Source organism: Indicator indicator, chromosome 14, assembly GCF_027791375.1.
Source record: "Indicator indicator isolate 239-I01 chromosome 14, UM_Iind_1.1, whole genome shotgun sequence".
NCBI classification, from domain to species: Eukaryota; Metazoa; Chordata; class Aves; order Piciformes; family Indicatoridae; genus Indicator; species Indicator indicator.
The window spans coordinates 19337374-19363549 of NC_072023.1; the positions used below are offsets into that span (position 1 = coordinate 19337374).

The 26176-nt window shown below is 39.9% G+C and overlaps 1 protein-coding gene across 4 annotated transcripts in view; it reads right to left on the reverse strand.

Annotated features, from left to right (window-relative positions):
- The window catches only part of SOX5 (SRY-box transcription factor 5), a 257211-nt gene that overhangs the window by 13452 nt on the left and 217583 nt on the right, over positions 1-26176 (reverse strand). For 3 of the 4 annotated variants that reach the window (XM_054386406.1, XM_054386405.1, XM_054386404.1), the window contains exons 9-10: positions 18340-18517; positions 13369-13514 (exon numbers count right to left, since the gene is read on the reverse strand). The exons of the other annotated variant lie outside the window; for it this stretch is intronic. In XM_054386406.1, the coding sequence (XP_054242381.1) occupies positions 13369-13514; positions 18340-18517 (324 nt within the window). The remainder of the gene's footprint in view (positions 1-13368; positions 13515-18339; positions 18518-26176) is intronic. 4 annotated transcript variants of the gene reach the window in all.

The window sequence follows — 26176 nt, forward strand, 5'->3', positions numbered from 1 at the left end:
CTGGAAGTGCAAAGGGCATAGGCTTAACAGCTTTTTCTTTATGCAGTAAATGCAGCTGTTGAAGTTGGAGGCAGTTACATTCAGACCCACACTCTGACAACATGATCTGATTGAGTCTTAAGGTCAGCGAATGCTCCGGCATGCTGTCTGCAAGGGACACACCAGGTATGGCTCATTTATCAGGGTTTGACTCAACAAGCCTGCAGATGCTCTGCTGCTAGCCATCTCCAGCAGTTTTGCATTTTGAAGTTCAGCCACATTAGGTGAAGTGAGAGAGCACTGGCATGATCAAAAAGGGGCTACACAGGAATGTCAGACGAGTGCTGAGTTCCCAGGCTGTGCTGCTCTGCCCCAGTGCTTGGAGGTGGCTCTCCAGACAGCTGAAACATGAGTGAGCTGGGAGACCACCCATTCACCAGGGTGACAATTTACTCCCTGCTACTTAAACACAGAGAGTAACAGTGTAATACAATCAGCAATGAGAAGGTGACCCTTAAAAAGAACTTCCACAGGATGTTGCTCTTGAAACAGAGGATGTCAAAACAGCCAGATGTACTTCTCTATATTAATGTTTAGAAGTGTTTAAGTTTAAAAAGTACTCAGGCAACAATGAGTCTGAAGCCTGGCGTCTCCTAAGCCCCTGCAACAGCATTAGGAGAACAGAAAGAGATCAGTAAAACCCTGGCAGGCTGCAAAAGGTTGACTGCACGTAAGTGACTCTCCGATCTCCTATGCTCTTCCCATTAAACACATGGCAACTCACTTTCCCAAACCTGATGTACAGAAGCACTTTTACACCTACAAAATACTCAAAAGGGGATAAGCAGCATTCCCCTGTTGTTTTGCTTGAAAGCACTCAGTTGATGACTTACTGGTTTTTGTTTGATAGACGCATCTCTAACTTTCAGTTTATGGTGAAAATAGTTATGAAAGCTTCAAAGAAACAAAGGAAAAAAAATCTCTGCTGACATTGCTAGCCCAGTCTCCTCTCACAGAACCTGTTTAAGAACATCAGACAAGAGGTCCACAATGGTTTCAAATTTGTACAAAAATAGGATCATTTCATCATTGTCACCTTAATTCAACAGCAAATTACACATTCTTAGAACTGCCACTGTCCACTGTGTTGGATTAGCTGTGTAAACAGTAGCAAACTGTGGCACCATCCAGTGCTAAAAGGTGAAGTACACACCTGTTGGGGTCGGTAGCACACTTCAGTAGTGCAGTTATCATACAGCACTAGAATTCAGGAGGCAGTGGCACATTCCTGAACACTATGTTGGACTACACCTTAAAATTATTTTAACATTTTATCAAGCTCTACATCTAATTGTCTTGCTGAGCAGAGAAAAAAATGGGGAAGAGAGATCAGATGATAAAATTGCACATGCTTTCACATTTTTAAAGCTACACGAGAACAACCAGAATGACACTCCCTTCATTTCAGATTTGGCCCATACCTCAAAGGCATAAAACACTATTCATCCTGTGAGCAAAGCAGCCTAAAACCAATATTGTTGGGAATAACAGGCAAGGTTGGTCCAAATCTGGGGAAATGGTGCAAAGAATTGTTTGTTGAGAACTGCTAAAAATCATATATCACAAAGCAGCAAAAAAGTAACAGTAAGGAATCCCGCTCTTGCAGGAGAAACATAGAGACCTCTTGCTAAAAATTAGGTAATTCTTTATTTCTTCTAAATTTCTGCATTTTTGATCAGGCCCCAGAGGCTGAAAGACATCTTATAAACATCTTTTTTCCTCCATGAAGAACTTCAGCAGAGGTTGGGAAAACTATCCTAATGGTCATTTCTATTGCATTGTAGGAGAGACTCTCCATAGGCACAGTGAGAACTCTGTTGTCTGGATCATTTAAAATTCTAATGAGCAAACCAGGAGAAGATAATACTTTAGACAGCCATCAATCTTACAATAGCCCAATTGTTCAAAGTCTAAGCTTGGAGGCTTCATCAACAGCTACAACATGAAGCTTCTAAAACTTTATTAATCAAAGACAGTAATCTGCTGGAGAAGATCGATTAGCATCACAGCTCCTAGCAGTATTAGAACTATATTTAAAAGAACAATGAGAAACACATCCACACATGGAATGTGTCATGGAGAAAAAAAAATATAAAAAATGACTAAGCATTGCAAGTCAGACTCAGTTTTGTGGTCAGCTGCAAAAGTTACTTGGCGCCCTGTCACGGATAGCTGTCATAGTTTAACAAAACATTGATCTAAAAATGTCAAGAACTTGGTTGCTGTCTCGTTCATAGAAGAAAATAAACCCAGAAGAGTCAAAACATATGCAGCACAGCCTCATCACGTTTGCCAGAACTCCTCCCGCTACTATGCAAACGTTAAGCAAAACCTTGGAAGGTTTGAGTAATAAAGTCATAGTGATATATCTGCCTACCCCCCGAACGCACTGCTCCCGTCTTGTGTTGGATCATGACACCGATGCTTTGGGTGCACCTGAGACCATACACACGCCTCCACTCCGGAAGGACTCCACGGTTCCTTCAGAATGCTGGGCATATGGCAATGGATTCCTCCTCCCCCTCTCTGAGACATCCTTTTGGCTGGGGTATTTGGCAAACACCAACAGCACTCTGAACTCTGATTTTGGCAAGAGCTGATTTTCCGATTGCATAATTCAAGGTTAGCAGTTTTACTGAAGCACTCCACTCTTCACTTTTCAACTTCCCTAGCCCTGCCCCCATTTCCCCTGATATGAATATTTTTCCCCTCAGTTTGATGCTTGCAAAGATACAGTCAGAGTGGAATACCAAAGGAAGAGTGTTCAGGCACATCTCTTCATATTCCTCCTTTGCTTACTCCAAGTGAACTGAAAGGCGAAAATAAAAATAAATGTGTTTGTTAAGGAGCTGGAGAGAGCCAAACAGGATTGCCTATGGACTGCAAGTTCTTGCACCTAAGAATTACAAATACACTGATGGACAACCCTTGTTCCCTTCACTGTTAGTATGTAGAAAGAAATAGATGGTTGCCTGTTATTGTCCTTTTTAGTGTCCCACCTCCCTCCTCCCCGTCCAAGTGCTGTTTGTCCATCTATTTATCATACTACTCTGCAGGAAAAATTCCCCCCATCTAAACTCTAAAGGTGGTATTTTCAAATTGAATTTTGATAAGCTAGTTTTTATCTTAGCTGGTTAAGCAGGGCCTGTGACAGCATTTAATGTGGTCTATGGTACTAATGCATAAGTCTTCTCTTACCAAGCCCCAGTAAATACCAACCATTCTGACACCTACCTTGGCCAATATACATCAAATCTTAAAGTACTAGGCAGATAAGCTGCTAGACTGTGATCCTGCAATGAAAGTTCACCTCTGTTTATGACAGAAAAACATCTTTAATTATCAGGCACGCTGGTGGTGCCAGGTGTTATCCATTCAGCATTATGATATTTCCCTTAGCTCTCCAAAAAGGTGAAGAGTCTTATCTGACATCTGACATGAGTGAAGACTGTAAAAATAATCTTTCTGTGCAATTCCTCTGCCTCCTGCAATAATAAACATCAGAATAGCTTGTATTATAAAATCTTCATCCACAGTCTTTCAAAATGTGGAAAACATGAGGTCGTATGACAGAGCTGGAAGAGCTTAGAGGAACCACTGGCAGTAGTGAGAGCTGTATGCAGAACTTTGCACATGATGAATTATTTGCAGTTCAGTCTCTAATCCTGCCACGGTGCTTCAAAATAGGTACTGTACAGACAGACTATGTCCCAGTCCAAACCATATTACAATCCAGAGCCTGGTACACCTATAACTGCTGTAAGAGAACTTCCAGCTCTATTTGGAGGAACTCTCTGTTTAGATTTAGGTGTTTCAGTGTAACAGATCACACTGCCCAAGCGTTCTGCACTCGTCGGTGAATTTCACCACAAAACTTCACAATGAAAGGCAGTGTTATTAACTCCGTTTACCAGAATGGAAACTGAGTCACATATTATGTGACTTGCCAGAGGTCCCTTACAAAGACTGGTAGTTTTAGGAACTGAAACTAGCACTCCTATATCTTATTTTTAAAATATAACCTCAAGATCATAATGGCCTTGAGTGTGGAACTGTGATTCTTGCTGATAGCACATGTCACAAGACAAAGCAAAACAAAACAAAACCAAGAGCAGTTACAGATCCTCCATTACAATGGACCTTGCTTAAGTAACGCTTGCAGGGCTGTATAATTTATAAAAAGCACATGCACAAAATGATAAAATAGAGTGAGGCTTTCAAATGTTGACTCAGTAATTGTTATATCCCTTCTGGCTGAACAATTTTATAGTCTTCTACTGTACTAATGAAAAGAGAAGAAACAACAAAGAAGGGTTTTAGCCTTCCAATTATATAAACTTTGTGGGCCACCAAAGAAGATGAAAGATTATTTATAATTATAGTCACAGTAATTTATCATTTGGGAGATTCTTGTTGTTGTTGTTGCTTCAAAGTTGAGTATGAAGAAACAATGCATGCACCACCCCCGCAGCTCTTTCAGCCTTTCTTATCTGAGGATCTTTCTTTTTCATGGAATAATCCACCCACAGAACCTAAAAGCAGCATTAGAAGCTTTATTTGTGGGACTTCCTATTTCATGGTACTTATCTCAGAATTCTTAGACCCAGTCTTAATTGAGTCTACACCATTTGGTAAAGAAGCCATTATCTTCTGGTTTATGGTATATATTCAAATCCAGATTGGTTCAATACTGCCTAGCTACTGCATCTGATTTGTAATCTATAGGAAGTTCTACATGGACTCAGTAGAGAGGTTCCCTAGAAGGCGCTGTAGAGAAAAAAGCAGATGGATCAAGTAGGCTCAGACATTTAACTATTCTTCTCTAAGGAGTAGACACCCAGCCACGGGGGGATTTGCTGAAATCTGTACAGTCATTTTCATTGTGGACATAAGTATTTAGTTTCTAATAGCTCTCAAGTCAGCTCCTTTCAAAGCACTGAACGGAAGACAGAGTTTACTGAAACATAAAGAGGAAAATCCTCAATAAGTTGGGAGGGATGAGGTCCCTAGGATTTTTTTTTTAATTATTATTCTTTATTAGAAAAAGAGTTACTTCCTCAGTAAAATACATTATTTGACTTGGAAACAAACTGATACAAAGCTGCAACTCTACAGAAGATGAGGACACTGAGGTCCTCCTTTGATTTGGTTATGAGCTCTGAGAGATAGAGCAAGTCAAGATTTTTAAATGAAAATGCAGCTAGGACTGGTCCAGCAGCATTACAGATACATCATCTACTGTTTTCTACTTTTTCCTAGAACGTGTTAAAATTATGAAGGCTGCTGTACCTTTGTTTCCCTTTCTTCCAGTTCTAACGAAAAAGTTGACATGCTATCCAGGTTATCTCCTAAGAAAGAAACCACAACATTTTCTCACTCATGCAACAAGATGTAGCTTGTCTACCCCTCAGCTCAATTAAAGGTCAAGTTCAGCAACCCCAAAACACACCAGTTGCTGTTTGTGCATTCTAGGATGGGCAGGACAGGACAGGCTGACCCTCAGGAGACTTAAGTTGGCACAATTCACAGAAGGCTCAGTCTGTATTACACTGAAGAGAGGAACTGCACTGATCCTGGTGCCCATCAATGTGCTGTGGGAGGCACGTGATTATGTAAAAATACTAATAAAATCTCAGGAAGTGATTAGCTCTTGTGGCTGTAGGGCACAGCTTAGAACTTAAACCAGGAGACTCAAAAAGCTCGAAAGACATAACGAGAACTCCAAATTGGTTGTATATATTTTTTTCTTTTTCAGGAGGGATCTGATCCATCTTTATTGGCCTAATAAAATTTCCACTAAGGTATAACCAGCTGCAGTCTTCCCTGATCCATACTAGCCTGCGAATGTTTCCAATCTCTGCCCTTGGAGTGAACGAAGACTTAAATGCCCATTCAGACTTCAGCAGCTGCAAGGATCCAGGGTTCTTCCCTTGCCTCTTTGCCTGCTGTTCTTAACTTCAACAGGAATTTCATGCACACATCTGTGGGCAGAATTTGCCCCTCCCTCTGTGCATCTAATTTTTTATTAGCTAACCCTGCCCATAACGATGCACTAAAGACACACGAAAATACAGATATTTATTTTTTTAATGGAAAAATGTATCTGGGCCTTTAATAGACGATGGTCAATCAAGACTGAAAAAAAAAAAAAAAGAAAGGTCTTTTAAAATAGAGAGCAAAAATCCTTGGGGGAATAAAAGAAAATCCTTATTTGCAGAATCTTCCCCCTCCCATGTGTAGGCACTTGCTAACTGAGAGTAGTGGCACTGTGACAAAAGTAGCAAAACCAAAGGCAGGCTTCACTAAAAGAAAAGGGGGGAGGGGAAGTCTTCCACTGGCCATCTGTGAAAACAAGGCATGTGGCCATTAAATGCAGAGGCTGTAAATATAAATACACACAACTTCCACAAAGCAAATGGAAAAAAAAAAAAAAAAGAAAAAAAAAGATAGGGGTTGGGGATAGGAAAATGAAATAAAATTTCAGCTGAAACAAATCAAAATGTTTAATGCTTAGTTACCAGTGCTGGGTAAAACTAAATCTGATCTTTGCAGTGTGCAAACTTGACATGTGCTTTTAATTAGATTTGAGCAAAGTTTCAGGAGAAATGACAATGGATACAGTAGCCCTGTTGAATAGAGGACTCCTTGAACATGAAAGATCCTGTTGAGCCTGCTGATTGGGCTTACTGAAAGGCTGACATACAGGGTGATGGATGGGTGATGACATAATACCTGCTCGCCGCCTTGTCCTGCTTTCTGAAAACTGTCTGCTCTGTGTCGATAGCATTAACAAAGAGGACTGCACCCCACATACAAGAATTTCTGCTGGCAAAGAACCTCAGTAAGACAAAATTAGGATGAGGCCAGGGAAAAAGGGTAATAAAGAAGGGCGTAAACAGTTGTTAGGGTAATATGTTAACTTCTGTGTCATGGGACTCTAGCAATCCATTCTCTGCAAGATACTCCCTGGTCCCCACAATGTATAGTAATTATTCCAAACAGGGATCTGAGAAAAGGACAAAACCATTACACTGATCATCCTTCCTAGTGTTTTACAGGACAGTGAGGAATACGATGGGCTGCAAATTATACTCTGAACTTGCAGAGGTGTGTGTGTATGTAATGTCTGTGGGTAGCAGACTGAAGAGCAAGTCACAGCCAATGCTAGAAGTATTTTTCCAGTACAATACTAAGGAGATTATGAAAATGGGCAGGTTTCAACTCTTACAAAGTGATTTGGTTTCTGATGTTAGTACTGCACCTCTGACTTATTTCCAGTGGGTTTCTCCTGTTTGGTAACCTTGGCTTGTGCCAGGTCCCATCCTTCCCGGTTTCAATCATGACAACTTATTTTGTCTAGTCTGACCCATGGACTGTAAGCATCTGCGGCAAGTACAGGCTTGGAGTCCATTTTTACCAACCCTTCTCTTTCTTTCTCTTCCCTGCCTTTCTCTCTTCCATGTTTTTTCTTGACTTTCTGGTTGAAATTTAACCATTAGGGGAATTTAAAAAATGTTATTGAAGTAAAATTCTCTATTACAAGAGAAATTTTAACCCCATGTGTTAAACCAGCTCCTCCTCATGCCTTTAGTAAAGTAAGCTCCAGTCTTTTATTTCTCAAAGACAGCAGGATCTGTGGGTTTGAGATTCTCAGTATCCCCCTCCTCCCCGAGGGGAGAGCAAGGACAGAATTCATTTAAGCTCAGCAGATCACAGCAGTTCCTTAAGAGTTAACTCTGCTATTCCCATCCATCAGGCAGCCAGTGAGGCATCAGGAAGGAATGATGGATGTAAAATTATTACAGTGCTGCCACCCGCTATACTTACTGCCATTTGTAACTAACACTGGAACTGGCACACTTTTTTCATTATTAAACATCCACATTAAGTCAACATTGGTCACTGTCATTTCATGTTTGGCACACTCTTAAGGGGAAGAGAGGGAGGTGGGGGTGGGGAGAATGGTGAGCAGAGGGCTGGGTGGGAATGGGAGGAAAGACATCCTGAACCTAGTGTTCCATAAGCATGAGTAATAAATAGGATCCTGCCTACAATGCTGGAATAAATATTGTTACAAATAGGTCTTTAGTTACAGTCCAGCAGACAAGTACACGTCAGGGCCTTTTAAAAGGACACACTCCAAGCAACTCGTATCGCAGGTTAAGAAACACTTCAGCACAGGAGGTACACGCATTCAGATGCTCTCATCTCAGAGTGTGCTTCAGATGTGACTGTCTGCACACACCTGAAACCCTTGTGTGGCTATTCATACTTGCACAACTGTCCCAGCTGCCTGTACCTTTAGCAAACCAGGACCTGTGTTTGGACCACATGCTCCAATACCTGCTTGTGTGCCCCCTTCACCCATTTTTACAGTTACCAGGGTATGTATAAACATGTTTGAGAGTTTGACTATAGTCAGAGAATTACTGGCTAGCTCAGTACGTGTTTGTGCTGTGTATCTCTGAAAGAGTGCACTTCAGGCTTGTATGCATGCACACACATGCTGGCTCTTTGTGTCTGTGTACATCTCCCCTCGCAGAGGAACAGGCAGGTTGGGGGCTGAACAAATAGACCAGAGTCCACTTGCTGATGCTGCCTGTTGTGCTGTTTGCACTAGACGACAATCTGCGCTCTAAGCTACACGTATAAAAGGTAACCTTGTTTATGTATAGCACCTATCAAGCTATAATTAACTATAGATGACAATTACAAATAAAACTATGCTCCTGGTTTCCAAGAAACCAGAAAAACATATACATACACTTCTCATTTATACATGGAAATGCTTCCAAGAAAAGTAATGTAAAAATATGTTTTATTGCATTTGCAATTAAAATAGGTTTCAGTAAAATCCATGTTCATCATGATGCTCATAGTTTTTACTGTAATCCTCTGAAAATGAAATCCCTCAAGATGGTCCAAGTTGTATGCCCATAAAGTGACTCACCCAAATTATCCTAGTCATTTTTACAAATCTTTTCTCATTTGTGACTCCTCCAAGTCCACAAAAGTCCTGCCCTTCAGCTGGCAGGTCTGCCTGTCCAGAGGTATCAACCCATCTGGGAACATGAGCCAGATAACAGGTCATGTTTACGTGCAGAGAAAAGCCCCAAGAACTTTAACAGAGTCTCAGAAAGGTGATTTCCAGCCCTCAGCCTGCCCAGCAACCCCTAGCAGATACATCCCCACCAAGAGTCTAACATAGGTATTCATAACTGCACAGAGCCAGCCTTGACTGGTAAGCTACACCAGCAATTCATACAACAAAAAACTCAGCAGGCGTCAGAGAACTGCAGGTCTCCATGATTACACTAGGCACTGAAACAAAGGAAGGAAAATCTGGGATAGCCCCAGATGAATATTTGTTGCCTGCAAAGATTGAGCTCACTCTAGTGGAAGGGGAGCCTTTCTTCTGTACTTAATGTACATTTCTAAGTATGATTATGCCCACAGACACATAGCTACATTAGGCTAACCTTCTTTTAATTCCATCCCCCCACCCAAAAATTTTCCTGTCAGGAAGCAACCAGTGAGAAAATGTAACATCTCAAAAGTTCAGGAGGATGCTTCTAAGAGGCCCAGTGGGACTATGAGCTTCTGAAGGCAAATCCTCAGCAGTAACAACGCAGCACTCTATTACTCAATATCCACCTCCCCAACCATCTCTTTTTCTTTCCTTTGAAAAAGAAAGGGAAAAATAGGATAAAATTTAATTCAAAACAGTGATACTTGCCTTTCTCTCAAATCTTGCTCTTAATAAGGGAGAAAACTTTAAAGTCCCAGATCAAACAGACACAAACTTTAGAGAAGTTGAAGTGTTTGTCTGGATCTGAACTTCACAGCTGGTAAGTCAGTGGACAGACTAAAGCACACATGGGAAAGGACAACAAGCACCTAAATTTTACAGCCTATGTCTTTTCCTCTGGTGGGTCAAAAACAAGAGACACCTGAGGATACTTAGCAAGTTAAAAAGTACAGCTTCTTAACTAGTGCTTGGTGGCTTACATGGTCAGCTCAGCAACTCAAAAATGCAGTGAAAATCTAGGAGAGCTCCATCCAAACTGATTCTGTTCTTTCCTGTCTCTATGTAAAATGAGTAAAATAAAATAATTGGTGTACCTCAATAAAAATCTAGCATTTATTGTATCAAAACTCCCAAGCCTTACAGTTACTTTAGAAAAAAATTCAACTGAGCAAACAATTTTTATTTCCTGCTACCTTGTAAAAGAACTCCTCTCTGCCCTCCACGAGCCCACCAGGAGGCATGAATTAGAGAGGAGAATAAACTTCAACTGGGCTTGAGGGTGAGAAGTGAAAACAGAAGGAGTAAGGAGAATCCCAACAATAGGAAAGTAACAGAATAAAGTGAATGCAGATGGTTCCACTCCTGTTACTTAATCAAAAGGCTGTGCAGAGTCACTAGAGCCAGCATAAAGTCATGTGTTAGAACAACAGCTGATCTGTATTAAAGAAGATTAACTCCCAATGCCATGGTGGAGGGCCTGGGATTATTTTATGTACTTCCACTGCTGAACAAGCCGTCAGCACAATTACTGCCCTCCGATGTGAATGACTGATCTGTAACCACAGCTAAACAGCATGCTGCTTAGGGGCCTGGGTGCTTCATGAAGATGAATTTCCATACCATCAAAGTGCTTTTAATGGGCTTCCTGATCCAACCACAAGGCCTGCTTTGCAAGTATATAGAACTCAGGATGAAGGCTTCCTGTCCAAAAGGATTTGGTCGGTTGTCACTTGACAATTCCCAGCCAGCACAAGGGAGGAGAGGGGGGAGATAGGTAGAGTTGTCTCTGCTTTGGAGGATTTAAAAAAAAAAAAAAAGGAGGGGGGGAAAAAAGGGTACAGATGCTTTCTGAATGCAACCAACTGCTGTATCCACAGCTGAATTCAATGCGCTTAACAAATAACGGCAATTTAGCTATGCTTGCGAGGAATAGCTTGAGTCACTTTGCATTAGCATCTGGCTGAGTGTTAAAGTCATTTCTACATGGGGAGCAGAGAAAAGAAATTTCTGCTCCGAGCATCCTTTCAAGAATGCTTAAATATTTGAATATAAATTCCTTTGTGCTTGTGATCACTTCTTCTTATATCTGACACTCTGCTTTTCCCTTTTCTCTTCTGGTACTCTTCTATATGAAATGCCATAAACATGCTCCATCCCTCCCTTTTTCCTCTCTCCCCATACCAGTGCTCTTATTCTTCTAAGAGAGGTTGTATGTACTGTAAGATTCCTACTACACTGACCTCTTTTTTCCTTCCTCTTCCTCTCAAGAAAAGTACATGAAATTGGAGTCATTTCTACATCACTTACACCCAGGATAGGCTGGTGAAAAAAGTACAGTAGTGAGAGCCTCACATGTACATTTAACATTCATTACCCAGAATGCTGGCTTCTCACAGCTTATTGATCTAACTCCATCTAAAACCAGGGAAAATGGAAAGCTATCCAAATTAGCAATCTGCTCATTCTGGACAATACTGTTTGACTCACAAGCTTCCTAGGATGACTGACTTTCAAGTTTCTGCTAGATCGCTGATCATTTTTATTCATTCCATTTCTCTGCCTATCTATCTCAGTGATTCACACCTGGCTTTACAGTGAAAATCCACTAAAAGTGGTTTCAATAAAACTCAGTTTACACCAAATGCAGCAAGAGTCACCTTTGTTGTACTACATGACAAAGGCTGTATCACCCCAGAAAATACTGCAGGGGAATAGAGAAACTGAGGAAAAAGTCTTGCTAAGCATGTGATGTTGAGACACACACAGAGTTTGGATGTCTATGTACCAGTGTTATGCACCTGTACAAGGGCTGACCTGTTGGAGAGCAATGTAAGGGAAAGGGACCTGAGGTCCTGGTAGATTGAAGGATGACCATGAGCCAGCAATGTGCCCTTGTGGCCAAGAAGGCAAATGGCATCCTGGGGTGGATTATAAGGGGTATGGCTAGTAGGTTGAGACAGGTTCTCCTGCCCCTCTACTCTGCCCTGGTGAGGCTGCATCTGGAATATTGTGTCCAGTTCTGGGCCACTCAGTTCAAGAAGGACCTCAGCAAACTGCTTGAAAGACTGTGAAGCAGAGCCACAAAGATGATGAAGGGAATAGAATATCTCCCTTCTAAGGAAAGGCTGAGGGAGCTGGATCCATTTAGCTTGGAGAAGAGGAGCCTGAGGAATGACCTCATTCATGCTTATAAAGATGTGAAGGGCAGTGTCAGGAAGATGGAACCAGGCTCAGTGATGTCCAGTGACAGGACAAGGGGCAATGGGTGCAAGCTGGAGCAGAGGAGGTTCTATGGGAACATAAGGAAAAAACTTTTTAACTATGAGGGTGACACAGCACTGGACCAGGCTGCCATGAGAGGTTGTGGAGTCTCCTTCTCTGAAGACATTCCAAGCCTGTCTGGATGCATTCCTCTGTGACCTAATTTAGGTGATTCTGCTCTGGCAGTGAGGGTGGACTTGACAATCTTTTGAGGTCCCTTCCAACCCCTAACATTCTTTGATTCTGTGTTGTAAGGAGAGCTCACTATAAATGTGGCAGCAAGAACTGGCAGGTCTATTTATCCTCCATAAGGCAAGGCAGTGCATGGAAGGACATGAGGTATTTCCAGAGAAAAACAGCAAATCACAACTCGTTTGACACACACAAAGCTTACAACACACAAATTTCAGCAGAGACTATCCATTTTGTTGATATTTTGTTACAGCACAGCTTCACAGGCCAGTTCAAAAGCAGAAGGTGGTGAGGTCCATACATTCCACTGCCTCAAAGTTTCACTGCAAATATTTGGTGCAGTTTGTGTTGTCAATTCTCCATTTTTTCAATTTTGTTAATTCATCTAACATGACATGACTGTGCCACATTGCAATGGTCACAAAATATCATATATGACAACCTCAGAAGGCTAAATACCCAGAAGCTGAGCCTCAGTATCAGCAAAGCTTATGTTCTGAAAGAAGCTTGAATATTTTCAAATCCAGCTCATCCCACAGTTAAGCATTTCCATAAAGTAAGATTTCCACTTAGACCCAGAGATTTCAAGATCACCTCCTCGTAATACATGTTGACAGGCTGGAACAGAGAATTAGTGGCCTCCAAAGTTTTCATGAGGGTTTTAACTATCTCTGCCTCCTTCCCACTCGTGCTGTCTCTTGTGTCATCTTTTGCTTGTGGTTTTCATTACCCCTCTCATTTTTATTTTAAAGAAGTAACTACTCTGCTTAAAAATGAGAAAGAAGAGGAAGAATCTATGCCCCTGTAGAGTGTACTAAATAAATGCAAAGGGAGTGTTGGAAACCCACCTTTTCTGTCCTGCAGTTATTGAGACCCAGGCTATTCACAACGGCCACCTTCCCATCCAGCACCTGCTGTTCCCTCCGAAGCTGCTCCTTCATCTGCCGGGCCTCCTGGATTGCCTTGGTAACAGCATCGTGGTCATTTAAATAACCTGACGGCATGATAGAAGAAAGGATATCTTAAAAAGAAAGCCACAAGAAAACGCTTTAGGTTTCATCCATGAGACACACCAACACTTTAGCATTATTAACGAGAAAGAGTTAAAAGGTAATGCCCAGAAACTCGTCCAGGCTTTGTAATTCCGTTACTGTTGTGACAGAGCCACCTGGATAAGAAGTATGAGAAAGCTCGGTGCCAAAATCGTTGTCCTGATATTTGATCCCATTAATTTCAATATTTCCCTGATGCTGCAGAGGTTAGCCCTGTGGTTTGTATGCAGCAGGATGTAACTGGATAAGAGTTAGGGGGAGCTTTGATCATGCCAGCAATCCTAAACTCTTAAAAATAGACCATTTAATTCTTCCTCCTCTTTAAACTTGTGAATACATTAAAATAAACCACAGGTGGCGGTGGTTTGCTATAGATACGAGATGCAGAATGGCTGGGAAGAGAAACTTCATCCAGTGAATGCTCCCCACCACCACCTGTCATTCAGAAATGTGTAAGAAACCACAGCTACACGGACCTACAATCCCACTCCTATTCATGCTGCTAATAGTAGGTCAAACGTCCACTGTTTTGCTGCAAATTCACAGCCTAGAGCTTAGCCTTAGTATTCACTGAATTATTTCCTTTTAAAACGTTACAAGCATCACCAGCACAGCTAATACTATTTAATTTTAAATGTGACACTTTGTCATTTTTTTCCTTCAGCGTACTGTAGATTATACTTATTATGATCTGCATGTGATTTGTAGGATAGAATACTGATGGGAGACTCCCAGCCCCGGTCTATTTTTCAAACATTAAAGGAGAGGCTAATATATATCAATCTCCCTCCCCCTCTCCACAGCTCCACACGCGTGTGCACGCACACACTTCTTTCTGTCTTTTAACTAGGGCATAAAAACGGCATAAAATGAATCTGTAATATGAAATTGCCCAGAAAAGGGACTTCTGTTTGTGACATGAGGCTAAATCTAACCAGATCCATTGGTGAATTGTGACAGATGGAGGGACTGTGAGACAGAAGGCAGGCACTAATCACACACAAAATGACCGGCTTGCCTCAACATGTTCCATGGATTCCAGCAAACTTTACACCCTAATCCATTTTTAGAACAAAAAACATCTGGGCCATAAATCCTCTAATCTGCCAAAACACGCTATTAAATCCCATGATTTGTTGAAAAACACTAAGATTAAAGAAAGGAAATATAAAATGGCTAACTGCCGTGTTAGGAAAGTGTTATTAATACTCTTTCTTTGTCTCAATTATGAATGTTCTGTTCCTAAAGAGCCTTGTCTAATCATGTCAGATTACACATCCTTGTTGTATTGCTAGACTCTTCTATCTGATCCACTGATTGCCAAAAACGTAGGACATTGTCTTGTTGCTTAAAACATTTCAGGGGAAGAAGCTGATGTCAGATTAGTTTGGTGCTGCACTGCTGTTGGGATTTTAGTTTGGTTTGAGCTTTTATTGTTGTTTGTTTTTTTTTTTTCCAGACTGCACTCAGAATGGAACTACTATTCCTGTCTTCCCTGGCACTCAAAACTGAAGAAGTTTCTGTGTGGTTTGACTGCTGCAGTTAATTGTACTAACAGTTAGCTTTTGGCTAGATAGCCAGGAACCCTGAGAGTTTCATATGAAGTAACTTGATCCATGTTACTTTTATCAAATGACCCAGTTCAGTAATTCCCAACCAATGGAATTCCAGTAATTCCAGCTTTCCCAGAAAAAGGAAGGACATAACCTGCACTATCACAGTGCTACCAGTTGATATTTTTTCTCTCTCTCTTTTTTTTTTGCCTCCATTTTATCAGCTTGCTTGGATTCTTCTCCACTTTGCATCTGTTACTGATCAAGCTTGCATGTAGTCAGAATAAATTAAAAAGGAAGCAAACAATCAAACAAACAAACAGTAGTAGTACTGCTGGTTGTGCTGTTGATTAGGCTAGGTATAATACTTTCAGTCTGTAATACAGCTGAATTTGCCTAGGAACTGGAATTCATGCCCTTCTCCAGACTATTTGGCTTTTCCTGAATACTGCTATCTTTGAGACAGTTTGGCACATGACAGTGAATAAAAGCAAGCACTCCTTATGTTTTTCAGTAGCTGCCAAGATGCTGGTGTGCAGGGAAATGATTAATATAGAAGTGAGTTGAATGTAAATTATTGTTGTTTAGGGTAGGTGGTGAATTATTGACAGAGAGGGGAACTGCATTACATAAAATGCACTTAGTTACAAGGATTGCCAAACTAGCATAGAGATGTTGCAGATAATGGCAAAGGGCAGAGAGAAGTTGTTTCTGTTTATAGTACACGGACATATGCCTGTTCCCAAAAAGAAATGCTTGGATTTAAAGTCATACATGAAGCCATGACATTTGTGACTGCTCAGTCTGTAGCATAATTTATACACTATAAGAAGAGCTCTACAAAAGGACTGTATCTGTGTGCCCAAATGCAGCTATACTGTTAATCACAGGAGGCTACAAGTTTACATCCTTCAAAGACAACTGAACAATACATGAGCATTTCTACACACCATGGGAACCCAATAGTCTGAAGATCTGCTTTCAGAGAATGGTTTTAATTTGAAGTTAGTGGTGGTGAGAAGTGACAGCTCAACTGCATCCCAGCAAGGTGGACTGTGCATACCTAGGACAGACAACTTGTGCCTTGCATTGACAGTGCAAATCATTCAAATAGTAGAAGTAACGGTCTGGCAAATGCCTGCATGTTTCCCAGTGAGTTTTTGTAGAGGGACTCATCTCTCCAGATAAAAAAGTGATCAAGTTTCTCTACCAATTTTAGAGATTTTAGTACATTTGCTAAAAATAATAGCAAAATTTTTCATGGTGTATTTCCTACCAGAAAGTGACTTACAATTTCACATTCACTTTTTTAAGATCACCAAATGGTTTCAACATGGTGGTGAGTTTTACTTACTGTAACTTTGGTTGGATCTGACCTACTACCACAAAAAGACTCTATGGAGTGTTCTAAGCCTCCATGAAAGGATAAACCTTTGTTAGAGGTAGGCTATATCCATCCAGCTTCTGCACCAAAGACTGCTTATCTTATATATACAGCATGCATGGTGATACTGCTCAGCAACCTCAAAAAGTCACTTTCTATATTTGTAGCTGAGAGTTATACAGCAGTGAACTCTATGTCATTAACAATAACTTAAGTATGTTATCTTTTGCTTCACAGTTTTCCATGGTTTATTAATGGTATAACACATTAATTCTTCTTACAGGAGTGACCTTTAAAGCTCTATTCATCCTCAGAGCTTTTATCCAATTACATTATCACTCATTACAGGTACGGCATTTCAAAATCTGCATCTTGTTAAGAGAAGTAAATTGCAGGGGTCTCAAACCTATGAAAAATATCAGGTGTGTATGGAAAGAAGATTGGAGAGGACAGAACAAGAGATGGCCTGCCACTCAGATGCAGGTCAGATGCTCACTCTATTAAGAATGAAGGATTTGATGTAAAAAGTTGGGAACTCATATACAGAAATCAAATAAAGATGGCCTGCATAATTACCTAGAGAATAATAATAATAATAATAATAATAATAATAATAATAATAATAATAACAACAATAATAATAATAAAAATGCATTAACAATTACAAATGTCATATTTACTAAATACTTACAGAATTGTAACGTGTCATACTAAATAAAGTTATTTTCTCTTCTCAAAGGCACAGAAGCATATTCCTTGCCTGATACACATAACTCTCATCAACATTAGCAATAATCATATATGCATTGTGGGAGGATACCACAGTGGCAGCTGGATCTGGTTTGACCTTGATAACTACTGGTGCCTATGTAGGTAGAACACAGGCTACAATGAACTTGGGAAAGACCCACAGAGACACAAAAAGACTTCACTACACAACACTGAGATATCACAGAAACAGCTTCTGATCAGTTCAGCCTTCAGCTTCTTTTGTTTCCTGTGCCATCCCTGAAAGTGGCCATCAGGAGATGCTTTAGGACACTGAGTAGCAAAGGTACAACAATCCACCTCACTTAATTCCCTAAAGAGAACTTGATTTACATGCTGAAATCACAGTTCAGGTTGTATTCCATAACTGAATGGAAGAAAATGTTTCAGTTACAAAGATGAAGAACCAAGTGTGTAGACACTTTACTTAGAGAGCAGTCCTTTTAACACATCAGACTTGTAAAATCACCACTAAGACAGTTAGTATTTAGATGGTCTTTAGGCAAAGGGATAATTTTGGCAGAGGGAAGAATAAACACGAATTTCCGGAACAATATTAAAACCAGCCAGTTAAGACTTTTTGCAAACACATCAAACTCGTTTTTTTAAATCAACCTGGTGATTATTTAGAGCATGGTAAAATAATGCTCCATGCAGCTTTTTCTGCACACTAAGGATTAAACCTGTAATTTTTGCAGAGATATGTTTGTATCTTTTAACATAGAGGGGATTTTTTTAAGTTTAGCTGTCACTTTTAGATGGCACATCATGGATCTTTAACGCCTGATATTATGTTGCTATTTGTAATGTATGCCATTCAGCAAACAACATTTATTAGCTTTTATCAATAAAGCCTTATCTGAAACACCATAGGTCTTTGTTTTCTGAGTCTGCAAAAGACACTTCTGAAATGGTGAATTTCTTCATTGGCATCAGCTAATGTAGTACTATGGTCAACCCACACACAGCTCACAGACCACTGTCTGGCACTGAATGACAAATGCTCAGCTTCCATTATCATCACTAATCGTTAGGAGGAGGGACAAATGAAACTGAGCTTACCTATTGTGTTTGCTCTGGCTGAAGGACTAGATAATGTTGCTGGCACAGAGGACTTGAGCGAACTGGCCCCACTATTTATTCTCAGAGTTGGCATATGAGGAGAGGTGGGTGATGTGGGAGACTTGCCATCAGATGTCTTGGGTTTGGCTGAAAGGTTCAGAGGCTGGGCCACTTCATCCTGTGACAAGCAGAAGAGAACAGTGTTATTAAAAAAACTGCTGTTGGCACAACACTGTCCAAGCAAAGACAGTTGTTTTCAGCTCATATGAACTTCTAAACCTGAAAGGTTCTATGATATATATTAAGATCAAATGTGATATCATCTTGTCATTCCGGTTCGGAACTGGAGTGACTGATAAACTGAAAAATTGGCATGACATGATCAGAGAACATCCTCCATTTGCACTTTGTATGCAAGAATTGTTTCTGAAAGGATTATTCATATCACAGGATATATGCTTCTATGATAAAAATGAAGAGCACTTTTACAGTTTTTTTTTTTTTTAATTTATTTTAAACTCAGGATGAATAAATTACATAAGACCTGAAAAGCATTTTCAATTAAAATTCAGCCACCACCACCTCCAAACTAGGCAAAATGTGTTTAACTGAATGGGTTTTCAGTTGGGGTTCTTTGTTGGTCTTTTGCAGGGATTTTGTGCATCTTTTGAAAAACACACGAATGAACCAACCAAAACTTGTGCTTTCCTCTGAATTTCCCATACTTTTGTGCTTCCAAGCATAAAAATATCATAGGAAATTAACACTTGTCTTCCACAACAATAAGAGAGCAAGAAGAACCTCTCCTTTCTTTCCACAAAACCTGTAACAACCTCAATAATCCTGCGTAAGCCGCCAGATCTTTTCATCTTTTGCAGAGCTGGACTTCAAGATTTCAGTAATTATTCTTATGTAAAAATAGAAATATTGGGTGACATTTTTTTGCAGGGTAACTGGAATTATTCCTAAACCTGGCTTGATTACACAGAGTAACAGATAGTGCTATAAAAGACATTAAAATTCCAAGTATTGTATTTTTGTTTGACCAAAATAAAATACAGTGGAGTGGGGGGGGGAGGGGGATGGGGACAGGGAAAACCAAAAAAAACACAGGAAAGGGAAAAAAGCTTTTCAACAAGGGAGATATTTTAGAAGTGATTTTAACTGACTTTTAAATTATCAGAATGAATGGATATAGTATTAGATCAAACCATCAGATATTAGCCTAGCTCTCCTCTGACACTGTGGCTTAGAAAAGCCATCCTTTAGCTACTGGAAGTATTACATCACACAACCAACTTTCAGCTCCAGGCACTGAAGAAGCCGATCTGATCTCCTTAAGTTTTAAATACATTCAGTTTTATAGAATTATTCCTGATTTACAGCAATACAAAGCAGACTGGAATTAGACTCATAATGTTTGAGTGTTTTACTGTTACCACTAAGGTATCTGTAACTACTATCATATAATACTGATTTTTTTTCCCACAGAGGGTGGCGTGTTGCAATGAAGAAAGAATTTTATAGCTGCCTATCGCTTGTGGAAGCATGATGTAAATGTATGCCTCCCAACACAGAACAATTCTGCAAAGCACTTGCACAGAACTTTTCCATTACCTTAAAGAAGCAAGCTTTGAGCAAAGCACTTTTGTTGTATTTGACTATTTCTACACTTTTGTAATAGTGATAATTAAAAATAAATTAAAGCTTAGCAGACAAATGTATCAGGGACATTGTGGACAAGGCTTTCAACCTTAAAGTGGTATTTAAGCTGTCCTACATGAAACTTATGCATAAAATCAAGGTGAAAAAAGCAATGCATAAAATTGACTTAGGAGCCTATACTCTCTATTCTCAGAAGCAACTTAGGAACCTAGAAGCTAGAATTCTGTTGACCCTCTAGGAGACTTAAGCCTCGGTGTTAAAAATGTCACCCAGTTCAACCAGCATTTGACATTTTAAGAATGAGTTTGCTACTTTACAGAGATACAAATTAGAATAAAATAGATTAACCTACTAGCCAAATGTAAGGGGGACTTTCTCTGCTGTTCCACTAATTTCCATCTAGAAAAAAAAAAATCCCACCACAGTGCAATTCTAATGCTGTAAAATCAGTACTGAGATAGTTGCTTCAAAGTGTTAAGCACAAATCAGTGGAACACAGTGATCCTGGCCCACACAAGGATCCCTGAAGACCCAAATCACCTCCATGGAAGGCAAGTACCAGAAGCAAAGCAAACTTTCCCACAGACTTGCTTCAGTTCAGTCCAAGAGGGCTTAGTTCCCATGTGTATTTTATTCTTGATCTCTGTTGTAAGTCTCAACAAAAGGGGCTGATTAGTTTCAGATATGGAAGTAAAAGCTGCAGTGTGCACTCTGGCCACTGGAAATCCAACCAAGAGCAGCACTTCAGTTCATACAGAGCCGCAACCAGCCTCTGATGGGAATGGCTCTTGCTTCCTGCAAAGTCAGCTTGGATTCCCACCTGCATTCTCGTGCTGCAAGGCTTTTTCAGTCTGGTCTTTGTGATTCAGTCCCTCAGCTATCTTGTCCCTCCAATATTTACTAGAAAACAGAAGTGCTACTTTTCTCCCTTTCTTCAATTCTTCTGTTGCCTTTTTTAATCCTATTGTAAACGTAAGGTCTTCTGCATGTCCACTATAAAACAGTTTTGGTCTCATTTAATGGAAGTCAGCAATGGGGAAGTGGTTTTTTTTCTATTGTAGGCATCCAGCAGTGAAGCTGTCTGCACTGTAACTATTCTTGGTAGTAAGAATGCTCTTCTTCATTCAAGTCAGCACAGCCTTCTGTGGAGCCAAGAAGTATAAGGCCTTGTGGAAATAATAGAAGTCGACATTTCCAGAGCTGATAAATGTCATTCCAAATTGCCCCTTCATTCACTTTCATTGTGTTTTCAGGCTAATGGTAAATTAATCGGAGGTCACAGAAGCTTGATTCTCATACAGGAGGATAAGTAAACAATTTTCAGCCATTCTATGTATTTACAAAGTGATATTACTTCACTGTTTGGTCTTCATGATGTTTTTACTACTGTTATTTCAAAGAGCATTCTCAAATCCCCACTGGAAGTCAAATGCATTAAAAATTGAATCAGAATGTTTAGAAATTCTATGCTGGATCACGAGTTGCTAATAATTAAAGTAATTTCTTTTACCACAGTGCAACGACACTGATTTATTCCATGGGAGTCTAAAAAAAACTCTGGGAGACAGGTAATAATATACGATTGTGGTTAAGTGTGAAGACGACTGTTAGGATCTTCACTCCTGTACTGAGTGAGCCCTTTTATACTCTTTTTCCTATCTGTAGACACAAATTCAAAATTCTCTGCTCTTCCAGTTTAAATCAAGAACTGTACTGTCTTCACTATCAGTTTGCACCTGCATGACCATGAGAAGAATCAGGTGTTGGCTTACCTTTGTTTTTAACTATAAAATCTCCCAGCTAACATTCTGCCACATTACTGACTAGCAAGCATCACTCTCAGTTACAGCAAGGTTGTGTGTAAGTGCAGCATGGTAGTTAGAGCAAGAAAGAGTAGAAATAATAATAAAAAAAGATATAGCACATTCACTCTAGGTAGATGGCATACCTAAACAGACAAGAGATTATACAGTGGGATCATGGAAACTAGAACTACTTCCTGCACTTAATTTTTATTAAGCAAAGCTCAGCATTGATTGGTCCCTGCCTTTTTTTGACATGCAATTATTCTAAGATGCTATTGATAAGGTTTTTTTCTTCCATGCCAGTGTTTTTTAAAGAGTTAGATGAAGTCAAACATTTATCTCTATATCAGTTAAAATGATTAATGCTTAGACCAGAGGATGTCAAGGCTCAAAAGGCTTCTAATAATATAAGCATAGATGTGATGAAAGTAAAATTTGATCTTGATTAATGGTTATGAAATGTTTCCTTTCAAGTAGCACATTTACCTACCAGAACAAAACACACACAAATAATCATAGAGAATAAGGCATAAGTGAAAACACACAATGGATGGCTAATAGAATGAAGTACCCACAGTTAAGAGCCAAGCACTGGTAAAGACATTCCCATTCCCTGTACCACAGCAGCATCAAAACAGTTGCTATTGTAGGGATGGCTGAAGGTTTGCTTCCCAGGATTGGAAAATTGTCACTAACCAAAACTTTGGAGCTCAGAGAACTTTAAATCCTTGGTTTGCTCTAGATTTTTTTTCTCAGCTGATCTCTGGTGTTGCAAAGGAAGAAAGAACCACCTTTCATCTAGATCAGAGTTTGAGGGATAAACAAAATATTCAAGAGCTGTACTTTGTAGCTTCACTCAGGCTGGAATTGCATAACTTTGAGTTTCTATATTTAAGCATCAGACACTCCAAATATAAGTGCCTGACAAGAAACATTTAAATAGAAATACTGCTGGTGAGTGTGCTCGTTTGTATGGTCCTTTCAAAAGGTAAAATGTTAGGTAAACACAGTGTGCTTATTAACATGGGAGGAAAAATTAGTGAGAGAGAAAAGGAGAAGATTTGGTCAGAGTCACACAGTAACACAGCACCAGACTTTCAAATAGACCCAGGAATTCTAATTTGCAGTCAGCAATGTTGCAAATAGTTGGCTGAAACAGCGTTTTTTCTAATCTTTCAATCATACTGTCTCTATTTACTTCCTCCTAAGATAAAAGGAGGAATGTCTATGGAGAATGGATATGGGGAAAAAAAAGGAATAAAATCTGATTTTGAAAATCTCTCTAAACTCTGTATTAAAAATGGCACTATTTCAATAGTAAGAGCTGAATAAAAGACTGATAACCCAGGTGAATGAACCAGTCTCAAAGACAGTGGTGATAGGAAAGCACCCAGATGATTCATCTGGATTTCATAATCCTGCTTCTTTTCACATATTTTAAAGATTAGTGTACTATTAAAATACAGTTACTGAATTATTGTACTGTCATTTAAATCCAAGTACTGCATCCTGCTGTGACACACAGTGAAAGTCCAGGTTGCATGGTTTATTACAAAATCATGAACTACTCTGTGTATCTGACTAGCAATACAAATGTGCTTAAATGACCTGGCATAAGCCAGCCTAGCATGCTCTGCTAAAGAGGCTTTTCATGACCTCTGGGAACACATTCGCCACATCTTGCTGCCTATTTAAACGACCTTGACAGTACAAATTACATCCAAATGAGTTAGAAATAAGAAGCTGGAGAGGGGGTTTCTAAAAGAATGATTCTTCCACCTCACCAGAAATAAAGTCTTATTCCCCCACCGTGGTTGTGTTTCATGGAGATCTTCATTTCAACAGAAATGCAAAATATGGAGCACTTACTGGCATGTCTGGGGCAGAAGACAATGATGCTATTGTTGCCCACTGAACAATGCAACCAGTCAGTGGCTTATCCATTCATTCTCATGCTCATCCAGAAATGTCTAACCAAAATATATTGGAAACTGAGGTGCAACAACATATGCAATGAAAATCCTTCAGTATCACTATCCTTTAAGACTACAGTTGTCCACACTTTCATACAAAGATACTGACAGCTTCCTTCATATCCCCTCCCCTTCCTCTGAAACCACTCACAGTGAAATTATCAGTAGTGATAATAAGAAGTCGAGAGGTAAAGGCAGTTGTGAAACATGTTGTATAAATGAATCATGCTGCTGATATTATCCTCACTGATGAAATAATTGTATTAAATTAAGCAGGGATGTTCACATGACAGGATGGGTGAATTAGATAATGCTCATCTGCAGCTGTACCTCCTCCTGCCACATTCTCAAGTTTTGATTAAGAATAATGTGTCCCTTCCTGCAAAGGTGGAAATTTCTCTAACTACCTAGAAAAAGAGATGGAGACATAAAAACAGGCATCTTGGTTATTACTGACAAAAAGCACAGAAGAATTATTCTTCAGCTTCAGAGAAAGTCAGTTCATCCTCATCTTGCCCACGAGTTTCAGTAACAAAAGCAGGCAGTTTGAGCAGATCCCAAATAGAAAGGAAGAGGCACCAAAGACAAGACAGAGGATGAATATAAGACCTATCTTTCACATATATATAAATAAAGTCATTTTTCTTTCTGATGCTGCAAAGAACACGGGTTTTTCCTTCTCTGATAGCTGTAGAAACATCTTAGTCTGGCTTTAAATCTATAAGAAGAGCAGATTTTTTTTTCGTGGTGTTGCTTTGCTGAGTATCTTTTCCCAAATGCACTGCTCTCAGAAGGCAGACACCTTCCCAACTCAGTGCATGCTGCTCAACCAAAGTCAGTGGTTCCAGATTTTACTGATATTGCTTGAATACTTTATTCATGGGACACAAAACGAAGGAGGGAACTAACCCACCTTGTATTTATGACAAATAATCTTTTTCTTCTCTCACCTCCTTCTTTTAGGGGACTACTCAAGCAATAAATTACTCCCAAATGCTGATTTATATATTCTTGCACAGTCTCCATTCCAGTTCATGGGGAAAAGTGCAAGAATACATAAAATCAATCTGTTTTCTAATACTAGGGACAGACAGGATTTTCCCCTAGATTTTTTTTTTGGAACACTAGGGGCACTCAGTGAGGATACACCCTGGAGACTTTGTAGTCTCAGAAAGATCCCTAGCATGTTCCCCCTTTGTTTTTCTTTACAGGAAGCCTAGTTACCAGGAAAGAAGTCTGCAGTTACAAAGACTAATTTGCTGCCCTGCAAGCCCCAAGCTTTGATTTTTCTCTAGTCCACATGTCATTACAGTAAAATAAGAGCTGCTGGGTGGTTTTTCCCTTTGTATTTAGCACTGTTGCTTCCCAAAGTTGTACACAGGATTCACAGATACAACAAGAGGAGCATGCAAAATGACCTGTCTAGAAACATGGAAAGCCCTAGGAGCTGGATGCTTCCCATTCCTCCCCACAACCTTTCTATTCAAAGTGTAGCACTTACTCTTGTAGTATTGCTCTCTTCTATAAGCCACAGAATACAGACACTAAAATAAGAGAGAACCAAATGTCAAACAAGTCTAGGATCATTTTAGTCCTCCAGCTAGCTCAGATACGGAAGAGCATGACCTGTTTCAGCTGCAGGGTAGCCTAAAAGCAGTGTCTGTGGAGAGAGCTACATAACTCCTCTTCAAAGTCTACATCCAATGATGACTTGAGGCAAAAGCCCTAATTTGTGTAGCAACTAGTCAGACCTCTGCACACAGAGCCCTAAAAACAACTCTTTAGAAGTCTTCAGGAAAGACAAGTGCTGCACTGGGACCTAGCCCTCTGGGGTCTTGTGGAGCACGGTGCAGGCTGCTTGGCCAGCAGAACACGCCAGCACATGTAGCTTAGCAAAAAGAGCAGACTGGTGTGTGTTTACCCAAAATTCATTCATTTAGTTTCATAAATCCTCAGAGAAGCATCCTTCAAACCATCCTTGCAGCTTCTGGCTGGCTTTGGACTGCCAAAACGCCCACAATCCTTGTGAAGTCTCCTGGTAATCTCCACAGACAAACAGCACAATGTGTTTGAGAGAAGCGGCTGGTATGAGATTTCTAGGCTATTTTTGCTCGATCACAAGTTTTCAGTCACACCAACTTCTAGGGAAACCTGACCACTCATGGAAGATTATCCCAACCCAGACTCAAACTTCAAAGATTCATTTTCAGCCACACAAAAATAACTGACTCGCTCCTATTGCTATTATTTTGTTGTTTGGGCATTTGTTCTTCTGTTAGATTGAAGCAAGCAGAAATGAGAGTCACTCAACATACTTTTTAGGATCCAGTATGTGGATTTTCAGTACAACATGAAACAAAATTTCAGGGACAAAAAGGTTTTAGCATTTGCTTT